We start from the raw sequence: 14,255 nt of genomic DNA on the forward strand, positions 1-14,255 counted from the left end.
CTAATCGTTTCATTGTATTAGGATGTACTATGAGTCACTTACTCCTTTGCCATACCATGTGATGTTTGCTGTTGACTAAGTCATGTGTCCTCTCACAGTGGCGAGAACTGCAAGCTGCAGACCGCTTCACAAATTTCTTCTGCTGAATAATTTCCGGACTATAAAAGTCCGGTAGGTTGCTGCAGTCAGTCTTCTCCAAAGACTTGAAACATTTGCTTGAAGAACTCATCCACCAGAAGTCCTAAAGAACAACTAAGCAAATTGCATTTCACATTAAATGGTCAAGGCCGTTTTACTTCCTCACCCTTCCCCAATCTGAGGTTGTCCTCCGTCTCTAAATATCGCGTCATCGACGCAACGTACACCCTAATCCGTCTCCCTCCTTTCTTGCATTCTCCCTTAGCATCGTCTCGTGCAGCTAAGTGGACACCATCGACTGGTAATCTTACAAGAAAAACTGGAGCTTTGCGAACGGTTTAGTAAGTGAATGCTAGCACATGAAGATTTGTTTATTCTGGCACCTTTTTAAAACCAAATCCTATCGACAGAAAAAGTTCTCTCACAGTTTATTTGCTAGTCTTCAGTTCCAACTGTGTCAGGTAAAAGCCATGAAGAGTTGGCAAAGTCGGATATCGTGGTATTCTTCTTCTTCTTCAGGCTTTGTCTCGCATGGGCGCAGGGTAGCCATGTTTATTTACAGATGGGGCCTGATTAGTTTAAAGGGTGACCGGATTTCCTTACTGCCGGCACCCCCTAACCACCTACCAACCGCGACGGAATATGTACACCACAAACTGTCTGCGTGCATTGATACTCGTGTAAAAGATAGCGAAAGTTGGCTAAATGTTTGCGAGTCGTGTAACTTGGGTACCAGCCTGGTATTCAATTAGTCGGATGTAGAAAACCACCAATAAATCACATTCAAGCTGGCCAGTCACTGGCTGTGCTGTGTGCAGTCTGTGGCTGGTTTGCATTGTTGGAATTTTTGCTATTGTAGTGTTGGGCAATTGGATGTGAACAGCGCGTAGTGTTGTGCAGTTGGAGGTGAGCGCCACCAGTGGTGTATGTGGGGACAGAGATGGCAGAATTTTGAGAGCGGACAATCTGGAAGTGTGTCCATCAGAAAGAGTAAATTTGTAACGCTGGATATCATGAACTGATATATATATATATATATATATGATGACTTTTGAACACTATTAAGGTAAATACATTGTTTGTTCTCTATCAGAATCTTCCATTTGATAACTATGCCTATCGGTACTTAGTGCCTTCAGTAGTTAGAACCTTTTATTTAGCTGGCAGTATTGGCGCTCGCTGTATGGCAGTAGTTCGAGTAAGAAAGATTTTTGCGAGGTAAGTGATTCATGAAAGGTATAGGTTATTGTTAGTCAGGGCCATTCTTTCGTAGGGATTATTGAAAGTCAGACTGCGTTGAGCTAAAAATAGTGTGTCAGTTTGGTGTTGATCAGAATAAGTAAAGAGAGAAATGTCTGAGTACGTTCAGTTCTGCTCAGCTGTTTCAAAATCAAATAACGTAAGAGGTTTATCAGCACAGTAGTTCATTAATTTTTCTAAGGGGAGGTTTCAAGTTCTAACAGTGTATCTAAACGCCTATCATTGATTTAATGAACGTGCACGCATATAAAATGTTCGTAAGCTGACAATTAATAGGCATGCTGAAGGTTACCTAGAAATGCATATGAGATTTTTAAAAATTAGATTCCAAGTTGAAAAAGAATTAGAATAGAATTTTCTTACATTTAGAGAGATGATATTCAATTTAAGCCTATCAGATGTAAGAAAACTTGTGTTCGACACCGCAAAACGAAACGGATTTCCCCATAATTTCAATCCAGAAGAAGCCGCGACAGAAATAAGTGGGATGAGAGCCACCATTCAAGAAATTCCGCTGAATCCGAAGGAAATGATTCAGCACATCAAAAGTGAAGGCTTAGCCAGTGAAACTATGAGCCACCACAGAAACGCAGTCTTAAAACAGATGAATAGCACAGCGAGCTGTACGAGGGACATCAGATGAAAGACAATGAGATTCATGAAATGCAGAATTTGGATTCAGGTAAAATGTGCTGGACAGAGTGGAGAGAGGGGCGTGGGACATAGTTTATAAGAGCGGTACAATTTATGCACCCACTGGCCCTAATGGGGGAAATAAATTCCTAATTTATACCACATGCAGATATTTAGAAAATTAAGTGTAATTTGTTAATTTTTGCCAGCATTTCCATTCTTTACATCAGATACCAAGAGCAAAATCCTGAAGTCGAGTATTGCATATTGTAACTTACTGTTGAGGTTGCAACAAACAGATTTTCTGAAGTGGTTCAGTTTCGATAACTCTCCCATAAATAAATAGAATGAATTTTTATCGGTGTATTTATACTTACTTGACTCAACTTCACCTGAAAAAAGAAGATAATGTGGGTAGCCCTATAGATGTAACTAACTTTGGCATAAAATTTAATACTTATTTCTCCGATTTTATCATTCTCCAGGATTTTGTCCACTTCGCATGAATGTAGCACTAAAATTTTCTAGTGATCAAAGATTGTAAAGTAATTTATACTTCAACGAGTTTCTATCAGTTAGTTATAACACAGCCTTATACTTGCATTTGATTGCCTATGTAGAGGTCTTTTAAATGTGAATGTCTGTTAAGCCTTACTGTGACTGTTAGTGATATCGAATAAAACGACAAGTTTACTCTTAACAGCCTCTGTACATATACAGGGTGAGTCACCTAACATTACCGCTGGATATATTTCGTAAACCACATCAAATACTGACGAACCGATTCCACAGACCGAAAGTGAGGAGAGGGGCTAGTGTAATTGGTTAATACAAACCATACAAAAATGCACGGAAGTATGTTTTTTAACACAAACCTGCGTTTTTTTAAATGAAACCTCGTTAGTTTTGTTAGCACATCTGACCATATAAACAAATACGTAATCAGTGCCGTTTGTTGCATCGTAAAATGTTAATTACATCCTGAGATATTGTAACCTAAAGTTGACTCTTGAGTACCACTCCTCCGCTGTTCGATCGTGTGTATCGAAGGGCACCGAATTACGTAGGGATCCAAAGGGAACGGTGATGGACCTTAGGTACAGAAGAGACTAGAACAGCACATTACGTCCACATGCTAACACCTTTTTATTGGTCTTTTTCACTGACGCTTATGTACATTACGACGAGGGGTGAGGTACACGTACACACGTGGTTTCCGTTTTCAATTACGGAGTGGAATAAAGTATGTCCCGACATGTCAGGCCAATAGATGTTCAATGTGGTGGCCATCATTTGCTGCACACAATTGCAATCTCTGGCGTAATGAATGTCGTACACGCCGCAGTACATCTGGTGTAATGTCGCCGCAGGCTGCCACAATACGTTGTTTCATATCCTCTGGGGTTGTAGGCACATCACGGTACACATTCTCCTTTAACGTACCCCACAGAAATAACTCCAGATGTGTAAGATCAGGAGAACGGGCTGGCCAATTTATGCGTCCTCCACGGCCTATGAAACGCCCGTCGAACATCCTGTCAAGGGTCAGCCTAGTGTTAATTGCGGAATGTGCAGGTGCACCATCATGCTGATACCACATACGTCGACGCGTTTCCAGTGGGACATTTTCGAGCAACGTTGGCAGATCATTCTGTAGAAACGCGATGTATGTTGCAGTGCTCTCCGATACACACGATCGAACAGCGGAGGAGTGGTACTCTAGCGTCCACTTTAGGTTACAATATCTCAGGATGTAATTAACATTTTACAATGCAACAAACGGCACTGATTACGTATTTGTTTATATGTTCAGATGTGCTAACAAAACTAACGGGGTTCCATTTAAAAAACGTAGGTTTGTGTTAAAAAACATACTTCCGTGCATTTTTGTATGGTTTGTATTAAACAATTACACTAGCCCCTCTCCTCACGTTCGGTCTGTGGAATCGGTTCGTCAGTATTTGATGTGGTTTACGAAATATATCCAGCGGTAACGTTAGGTGACTCACCCTGTATATAGTAATACATGCAGCAGTGATTGGAAAACGTAAACTTGTTGTTCCATTCGATGAATAGAGGTAAATTGACACCTTGCCTCATCTGCAATAGCGCACTCATTCAATCAAGTAATGCTATCCTAACGATGTAGCATGACCTTTTCAGAATCGTCCCGTATCAGGTGTTATGGATCAGCTTAGCGAAGCAGTCATCGACAAAACCTATCACGCCAGTATTAACTATACGCAATCTTATTTTCCAATAAATATTAGAGTAACAGATTAAATGAATTATATATTGTTTTCACTCATAGATACCAGTATCGGCAAATGCATTTAACGTGTGCATTATACATAATTACAAGCTAAATTAATGTGTTGAGGAGACTATATTGTGCCTGAAGTAGTTATTTAACTGAAATTGTACTAAAATACAGGATATTGCAGTCTTCCTGTGTCAGAGTTGTCGATACTAAACATTCTGTAGAGCATTAATGGATGGAGGCAGTAGATTACGAATCACATCACAGGCTGCATAAGCTTATTTCAAATCCCTTTTCCAGTCGCACTTATCGAATGGGACCTACTCACAGGGGATACTCAGACTTGTTAATCACGGATTTAAATGAGTGTCAGGTATGTTGTACATGTACCTGTCCTGATCACCTGGCTAACGGCTTATCAACGCGACAGACCTTCATTTCCGAGAAAATCGAAGTTGCAGTTTTTGCGTATCTCCTACACCGTTAATCCTAGTCCTGTTTTGACCAAACGAGTGTAGCGCAACGGCTAATGTATGGACGCCACGCCGGCGGTATGGGTTCAAGTCCTGTCTACTTCTTTTTCTACAGTAATTTTGTCATACGCAGTATCATTAAATAGTATATGTCATGCAGGCTTATTCAGAAATAGTAATTTTCAGCATAATAATTTCGTTGGGGAAACAATCATTACTGCATACTTTCTTTAATCGTGTTCCGTTATTGGTTCTTAGTTAAAATTGTAAACAGCTCCGAACAATTCGCGATGTTGGACAAAGTATTAGCAGCTGCGAAAGGATTCCGGATACAGACCGAAGTACTCATTCTTAATTTTCACCTCGATTATGTAATTAATACCGACCATACCGGCTTCCAGTAACAACCGGCCTACAATGGATTCCTTGGACAATAAGAAGCGAAAACCGTCTCTGTGCAGTAAAAGGATCTTAGCAAGATTAGTAATTCCTTCGTCGCACAGTATACTACAACAGCGTCGGGAAATATGTTCCCTTGTATGTTTCCTTCTAATCCATACAAGAACAATCCGGGATATTTGTCAGAGTTTGGAGTTGACGAGTTGGCTCACAAATTAAAAAATGTAACTGTGACTTGCGTTAAATCAGGGAAGTTTACGAAAATGCTCAATAGCACAAGAAAAATTTCTTTGCAATATTCATCCATGGGAAGGGTTGATTGATCAGGCACTTATGATCAAATATTTGAGACTGAAAGAAAAGCAAGCCCTTGCAACATACAGTTTATCCCAACCAATTTCACTTCACTTAGCCAACCCTATGACGTCTAATTTTACAGAAATGCTACAATTTTCACGACAAGAAGCAGAAAACAGTCCCAGCCTGCTAAAGACTAATAGAAAAATTGCTTCGAAACAAAGACTGCATTAAAATACATTCGTTAGTTCAGCATCAATTTATAGCACCTGCTTTCATAGGAACGAACTGATGCGCGTGGGTCTCATCGAAGGAATTCAAAGAAAGAAAAATCTTTTTCAATCCAAACGAAATTAGTTTCCCGTAACCCTTCTCAAAAATCCGTGTCCTGCAAGGCAGTAGCTTTCATTGAATTGCGCGGTGCTCTATCAGTTTGTGTCGGTTGCTTCTGTGACAAATACCATCCGGAATTCCGTTCCAGCACAGCAAGCGATGCAACTAATAGCGATTAAGACTATTCTGTAATCTATTCAGTAACAAAGGGAATACATACATTAAGAAAGTTTTCTGTAATAACTAATTTATTAATGAAATTACTGCGTTGAAAACGACTACTACCACATCATATTATACAGTACGATGACATTGAAGAAAAAGAGAGTACAGAAGCAGGATCTGAACCCGTACTGCCAGTGTGGTAGCTAGCAACTTTAATTATGGTATAACGTTCCTGCCGTTTATACCAGCTAAGCTGGATAGTGGTCATTGACCGAAACTAGTAGCGAAGTATGCAGAATAAAGGACGGCTGAAGGTTTCACCACGAATTATAACAACGATTTTAATTAGGTTCTGATCAGGCGAATTTGGTGGTCAGGACAGCAACGTGGGTTCGCTATCGTGCTCTTCAAACCATTATGATGCGGGAATTTCTCCGGCGCGAAGGTGCCATCGTCGTAGGGGAAGACATGAAGCATGAAGTGATGCAAGTGGTCCACAGCAATGCTCACGTAGGTCACAGACCGTACACAGTCGTCGATTACAATTATCGGTGTCATGGAATCTCAGATGAGTTTCCCCCATAGCATAAAGCTGCTCGCACTGACCTGCGTCCGTGGCGCGAAGCATCTTTCGAGCAGTCGTTGGTTTGGATGACGGCATATCCCGATACGACATTAGACCTATTGTAACGAGAATTATGATTCATTTGACCAGGCAACACGTTTCCATTGCTTCAGTATCGATGACCTCATGCCCACTGCAATGGTGACTGACAATGTCGTTAGATCTACATGGGAAGAGTGAGGATCATCTGCTGTGGAGCTCAGTGTTCAACAATGTGCGCTGAACTATGTGCTCCAACTCGTCCCTCTACAAGCATTGTATTATTTCGTCATAACTGCCACAGATCGCCGCCTGGTCTACTTTACGGACAGAGCAAACCTCCGATGTCCCCATCCTGTCATGATGAGTGGATGTCCACCAGCTAGTCGGCCATTCGCGATATCACAGTCCTTCAATCACTTTACACAGATGTTCACGACAGTAGGACCCAGCGCTTATGCCTCGCAATTGCCGAGATGTTCGTTCCCAGTTGCAAGGTCGTAGGATTCTGCACTTTGTCTCAGACGCTTCCGCTGATCAAACAGAAAGTTATTACCACCGCTCTACTATCGATATAAACCCGTTCAGGCGATAGCAACGTTACCAGGCAGGGAATGTATGCAATGCAAGCCGCCCCCCCCCTCCCCCACACGCACACGCACACACACACACACACACACACACACACACACACACACACACACGCACGCACGCACATATACACACTCACATACAACAGCACACACACACAGACAGTGCATGTATTATTAGCGAACCTGCTGCGCGTGTGTAGAATAGTGAAGGTGGGCGATCTGTCTGAATTTGACCGAGGGCAAGAGCATTTCTTAAACTTGTCGGGTGTCTGAGGAGTGCTGTGGTGAGTGTCTTCAACACGTGGTTAAACCAAGGTGAAACCATGGCCACACGTTCTGGGGTTGGGCGGTCATCCTCATAACAGGCGTCGAACGTCTTAGGCTGTGCAGACTGATAAAACAGGACAGACGGCGAACTGTGGCGGAAACAGTATCAGACGTTAATGCTGGGTAGGGTACAGGTGCGTCTGAACACACAGAGCACTGAACACTCCTAACGATGAGCCTCCGTAGCCAATGACCCATGCATGTGCCAATGATGCCACGACGTCGGTATCTACGACTGAAATGGTCACGTGGCCGTTGGCACTGGACGTTGGTCCAGTAGCAGAGCGTTGCATGATCTGATGAACCCGAAACTGTCTCCACCATGCTGATGGTATGGCGCGGATCCGTCGTCTTCCAGTGGAACACCTCCCTGATGCCTGTATTGCGGGTTGGAGACAAGCTGGCGATGGCTCCATTATGCTTTGCGGAACCTTCGCGTGGGCATCCATAGGTCCAGTGGAGCTCGTCAAGTCTTCATGACGGCCAATAAATATCGTACAGTGAATGCAGATCACCTATAACCCTTCATGGCGATTATGTTTCCCGACAATAGCGGCATTTTTCAACACGATAATGCTCCATGTCACAAGGCCAAGAGTGTGATGGAGTGGTTCAAGGGTCACAGCAACAGTGTTGACCTCCCAATTCGCCAGATCTGAAGCCGGTAGAACCCATCGGGAATGTAACTCATTGTCAGCTGCTCAGAATTTATGGGAAATTTGGAAATTTGTGTAAGGTCTTATGGGACCAAACTGCTGAGGTCATCGGTCCCTAAGCTTACGCACTACTTAATCTACCTTAAACTAACTTACGCTAAGGATGACAGACACACCCATGCCCGACACTGGACTCGCATTCGGGAGGACGACGGTTCAATCCCGCGTCCGGCCATCCCGATTTCCCTAAATCACTCCAGGCAAATGCCGGGATGGTTCCTCTGAAAGGGCATGGCCGACTTCCTTCCCCATCCTTCCCTAATCCGATGAGACCGATGACCACGCTGTCTGGTCTCCTTCCCCAAACCAACCAACCAACCAACACCCATGCCCGAGGGAGGGCTCGAACGTCTGATGGGGGCAGGCGCGTGGGGAATTTACGGGAATTAGGTGACTTGTGTGTGCATATGTGGTGCAAACTCCTTCCAGCGACCTACCAAGGCCTCACTGCGTCCATGCTACGACGCGTCGCCGCTGTTATTGGCGCCAAAGGTGGGCATACCGGCTATTAGGTGGATGGTCATAATGTTCTGCCTGATCAGGTATGTCAGTGGATTTGCCCTCTTTGGGTCCATATCGTCACTGGAATGATTCCCCACTCGTCTGTGCTTCGGTTATTTACTTTATTTAAAGTATCATGAGCCAGCGACGCCACCAGATGGCATTTCGTGTTTTAGTGTGTAGTGGACATAATGTTCTGGTTTATCAGTGTGTCTCGGTCTGCACACTCTCCAGTCCCTGTAATGTGACCTTGTGTCAAAAACCTTAGTAACAACGTTTTGCAGTGCAGAACGCTGCGAGACGGGCAGGAAGCGAATCTGTGGGGTTCTAGAAGGTACCGTGAGGTATGTGGAGCCGCGCCGACTCGAGCGCTGCGGTCAGATGCGCTGAGGGTCCATGAAGCGAACAGGCCACGCGAGGTGATCCCACACATTCTCGATTGGTTTTAAATCCGGAGAGTTTGGTGGTGAGGAGAGTAAGGTAAACCCATCCTGGTGCTCTTCGAACCATGCATGTACACTGCGAGCAGTGTGACGGGCTGCATTGTCTTGTCTAGTGAATGCCATCGTGCCGTGGAAAATCAATTATGCATTGTAGGGGTGTAGACGGTTCCCAAGCATTGATACATACTTGTGTTGATCCATCGCGCCCTCCAGGACGATGACATCACCCAGGTTATACCACGAAAACATTCCCCAGATCACAACGCTTCCTCCTCCGACCTGGACCCTTCCGGCGATTGTTACACGGTGTTTGCTTTCAGATGTTTCGCGCCATTGGACGACTTGTCGCCACGCAGCTGACGTCAAGTTGTGATGCTGGCATGCAAATACCAGCCTTCGTTGCGCGTGATTTGCAGCCAGTATGGGTGCTTGAACCAGGTGCCTGCCGCGGATATGCTCCCGCAGAAACGTTCGCTGAACGGTCGTTGACGGGACATTTCTGGTAGCCCCTCGGTTCATCTGGACGGTCTGTGGTTCAATAGTTGCACATTTATTCACCCACAAACCGCTGTCGTCTTTCACCCCTGAGTCTGTGGCCAGTGATGAGCTGCAGTTGCCTCGGCGCCGGTTTTGGATAGTGCCATTTTGCCATGGAGGGTAGACATAAACTATGAAAGCTACTGATGATGCCCAATCAGACGTCAGATTAATTGAGTTTTTGTATTTCCATCCTTTTGACCGGAGGTCTTTGAGACTACGGCCGTCCTTACGATTTTATTTATTTTGTAGCATCAACTACGGCTTGAAGACGGCGCACTGAAGCGCCGAAACTGGCTGCAACAAAATAAATAAAATCATAAGGACGTCTGCAGGCGTTTCATTCTCTCACAGTCAGCTAATTCGCCCCGTTTCCGCATTACGACTGTATTTTTGCGCGTCACATGGACGCACTTTATGTGCTTTCCACTGCTGGTACTGCCATTTGCGTCTGCGAGTGTTTAATGCACGTAGACGTCGAATATAGGTAGTGTTCACATCAATGGGACTGGCCCGTTTAGGATTACCATTTAGTGAAATAATTCATTGGAAGTGAAGGACACACGTCGTACGTTTCGATCACAGTGTAGATATTTTTATTGTTCTAAGATAACGTGCTTCAGCAGTATAATACTGCCATCATATGATATAACTGATCTTGTTACAAAATTGCCATATTATATTACATAAAGTGAAAGTATGAAAAGCATATCATAATAAATACTCAGTTGGTGAAACGCACACAGTAGATAAAATGCTCGCAGTTGAGCAATGAGCTCTGAGGTGCCTTATGATAAACGAGTAACGTTACAGATGACGGACTCAGAACCTCTAATAGACGTGTGCCTGAAGGGTATTTGGAGATAGCAAATGACGCGTTTAGAGGAGTTCCTCGATCTCAGATTTGACTTTATAGCTCTGCAGGTAAAGTTGCGTAAAGAGTGGTTTTTATATCATTGTTTGACTACAATATAAAAATGGTGGTCCTTTGCCAGTGCTGAATCCCTCATTCATACAAAATATCATAGTTAGGTCGATGTTTCCTTAGGAAATGTTTATTTCCAAATTTGTCGGGGACTCTTCTCTGACTGAATATGATATTACGCTTGATATGACTGTCGACAGAAATCACGCTCTTTGATTTGTTTCTTGGGTGTTTTTGAAAAAAAACTTGCACAGTTTGCTTCTTTCAGCTCTACGCATTGAGAAAATGTACTGAATTACCATTAATGCAATGTAATGTGAGCAATGTAATGTAATTACCGTTATCAGCAACATACCGGGACGCTGTACCACAGATTTAATTTCTCCTACCGCATCACAAATTGACTTTATAATCGAGCTCAGCACATGGAAGAAAATATGAGTTGCTCTTCTGAGCATAAGACACTGTTAGAATGTGAAAACTATCAAGCCGGCACGAAGGGCGCAGGGAATAAACAATCGAGTAACGTTTCCGTTAGTGTGAGTCCGGTGACGAAGAAGAATTGAAAGAACATGAAAACCAGCGACTCGGCCCTATTCGGGCGCAAATTGCATACATAGGAAAAAATACGAGCGTAACTGAACGTTTAAGGCTATATAAAAACGTTGCCCAGCGTCTCATGGAACATTCGTTGCTTAGTAAGGAGTACAGAAGGCATGCAGCAGCTCTAGTTGTAGAGGACAACAACTGACAGAATGCCTTTGGTGTGTGAAGTGTTCAGGGGTGCTACGAGTACAGTGGATACGACGCGCAGTACTCACAGTTGACGTTGAGCGTGACGCGCTTGCTGACGGCGGGCGGCACGTCGTTGGAGGCGATGCACAGGAAGGCGCCCATCTGGCGGCGGTCCATGCGCCAGAAGGGCAGCGTGCTCCCGTTGTACGTGTCCACTGCAACACCGAGCACTCGTCACAACACTGGTTAAAACACTTAGGCTCCCGCAGCCGGTGTCAGTCCCATCAGAAATCATCTGGGAGTACTGGTGCACCAAGTTATAAAATACTTAACATGTTAAAAACTAAAACAACTAACATTTAGATCCTGTTGCGGGTGGCGGCCTTCGTTAAGAAAGGACTACCTATCTAGGAAGTGCGTCCTTCAATATTTTGCATTTTTAACGGTGTCAGACGACAACCAACGTCACAGATAGAAGAATTTGCTAGTGTTTCCATAGCTGCTTCGCCTGCAAATGCGTTCGACACATGCATGGAACACACCTCCCCCTGCCCCTCCCTGTGTCCACCTCTTCCTTCCTCTGTCTGTCCCCATAATCCTGCTACCTCTCTAATTTTCTTCCTACCCACTCTCTGCCTCTACGTCTTCTCCTCTCCTTCGGTTTGTCTATTTCCTGCAACTCTTCTGACTATATCTTCCTCCCTCCTCCGGTTGTATCCTTCACCGCCTCTCCCTTTCAATTTCACCCTCTTCTTTTCGCACCAGCCCACTACCCCTCCACACTTTCCACCTGCCTCATGCATCGCTTCCTCCTCCCTTTTCTCTGTCCATTTGCTCACCTCCTCAGTATATCCGTCCCTTCGTCTATCCATCTTAACCTGTTCCCAGTCGTGCTCATCAGAATATGTAGCCAATGGAATACAGTTCTATAAAGCAGACCGTTACAACTATTCCAACACGCCTGTCATGCAGGGCTGGCTACACGTCAATGGGTTGAAAATCATTTATTAGCCCCCGATATACACGCCGCCATACAAAGTAAGATAATAAGCCATGCTGGTACCTAATCCAATACAATGTTTCCCGGCCGCGGTGGTCTAGCGGTTCCAGGCGCTCAGTCCGGAACCACGGGACTGCTACGGTCGCAGATTCGAATCCTGCCTCGGGCATGGATGTCTGTGATGTCCTTAGGTTAGTTAGGTTTAAGTAGTTCTAAGTTCTATGGGACTGATGACCACAGATATTAAGTCCCATAGTGCTCAGAGCCAATACAATGTTTATCACACATGGCAGACTATACAGCACAGGCTGGAAAATACAAGATTTTGCCCCTAGTTGCTCTCCTATTGGAGCTACAATTTATAAACAACATAGTGGTGATACTCGTGAGACCTGCTGTTCCTGTGCCAAATTTCGTTGAAATCGATCTTGAGGTTTTGGAGGAGATTCTGAATGTACACTTGTGCCCACACTGAAACACACACACACACACACACACACACACACACACACACACACACAGGTTTATAAACAGGGTGAATCACCAAAAACGTGGATAGCAATTAATGCAGAAATGGAAGGTGCTCTTGCTATGCGGTTTGCACATAATGGATTCGTAGTGAGGGGCTCGTATTATTAGCCAATCAACAACCGAAACTTTTTTTAATGGAACAATTCATACTCACATTAACATACCAAAAATGGGGTAAATTAGAATGTCAGTGGAATTTGTTGCAGGATTCTGGTGCGAGACGTTAACGAGATATCATGTTTTGAAACGCTCCCACACTGGCACTTGTACAATACCTGTGTTGGCGCACACTCAAGGCCAACAGAAGTGCATAGTCCAGCTATGTGGATTCTGACCAGTAATGACACAATCGACCATCATAGATTTCTTAAAAAGGACCACGAGCAGTGGCAATACACGTTTCCAGTCTGGTATGTAACGACTACTGCAAATGAGTTGGCATTTCAGTGGTTGTGCCCAGGCAGGATGCAGTAATACGTCGTTGTATACCGTTGGGTGTAGTTGGTATGTCTTTGTAGATACGTCTTTCAGCTTTCGCCACAGAAAAATGTTATAGGCGTCAAATCCAGGGAACGGGCTGGATAAGGTACAGGTCCCGTGCGCCCAGTACAACTATTTGGAAACAGTTTGTGAAGAGAAGCTGTAGTACTTCGTGTACTATGGGCTGGACTGCCATCATGTTGCTACCACAGGTATTTCCTAATCTCCAGAGGGACTTTGGTTGCTTCGTTGATTTGGGAGAGGGGACCAAAGAGCGAAGTTATCAGTACCATCAGATTAGGGAATGACGTGGGAAGGAAGTCGGCCGTGCCCTTTCAAAGGAAACATCGCGGCATTTGCCTGAAGCGATTTAGGGAAATACAAAAAACTTAAATCAAGATGGCCGGATTTTTTTTTTTTTTTTTTTTTTTTTTTGTAAACCCTCGTCTCCAGTTTTGTAAAGGTCTCGTCGCCACTGTTGTTACTGCAGGCTGAGGTTGCGAGTTCGTGAAACGGCTTCTGGTGCAATACACCGCTAAGACAATTTCTCCCTGCCACTACTACACAGCTGTGCCCCCAGGTCAGGTAACAGGATAGGAGAACGAAGGTTCTACAACACTGTAACAAATTAGTAACAAGGTCACACAAATGAGTTAAAAGGTTTACTTATCTTTGTGACTTGTTGAATAATGAAGTCTACAACACTGTTTGCAATGTAACACAAAAAGGGCCCTCAATGGATAAGTGCAAATAATCTCAGGTAAACTTCTGAGTACATAGCAAATGCAAAATTGCAGCAACTGTCTGTTCGCTTCTAGGAGGTTACTAAACGACGTTCCCTGTCTAAGTCAGCCCTGAACTATAACCTAGTGAGCGAGAATTGCACTCTCTTCCGAGTAGGCTAC

At 44.2% G+C, this 14,255-nt stretch overlaps 1 protein-coding gene across 1 annotated transcript in view; it reads right to left on the reverse strand.

The window, feature by feature from the left end:
* LOC126095616 (lachesin-like) overlaps window positions 1–14,255 on the reverse strand; it is a 426,868-nt gene that overhangs the window by 240,865 nt on the left and 171,748 nt on the right. Inside the window, exon 6 of the mRNA XM_049910384.1 lies at window positions 11,426–11,554. Within this exon, the coding sequence (XP_049766341.1) occupies window positions 11,426–11,554 (129 nt within the window). The remainder of the gene's footprint in view (window positions 1–11,425; window positions 11,555–14,255) is intronic.

The sequence above is a fragment of the Schistocerca cancellata genome, chromosome 8 (assembly GCF_023864275.1).
Source record: "Schistocerca cancellata isolate TAMUIC-IGC-003103 chromosome 8, iqSchCanc2.1, whole genome shotgun sequence".
NCBI lineage: Eukaryota > Metazoa > Arthropoda > Insecta > Orthoptera > Acrididae > Schistocerca > Schistocerca cancellata.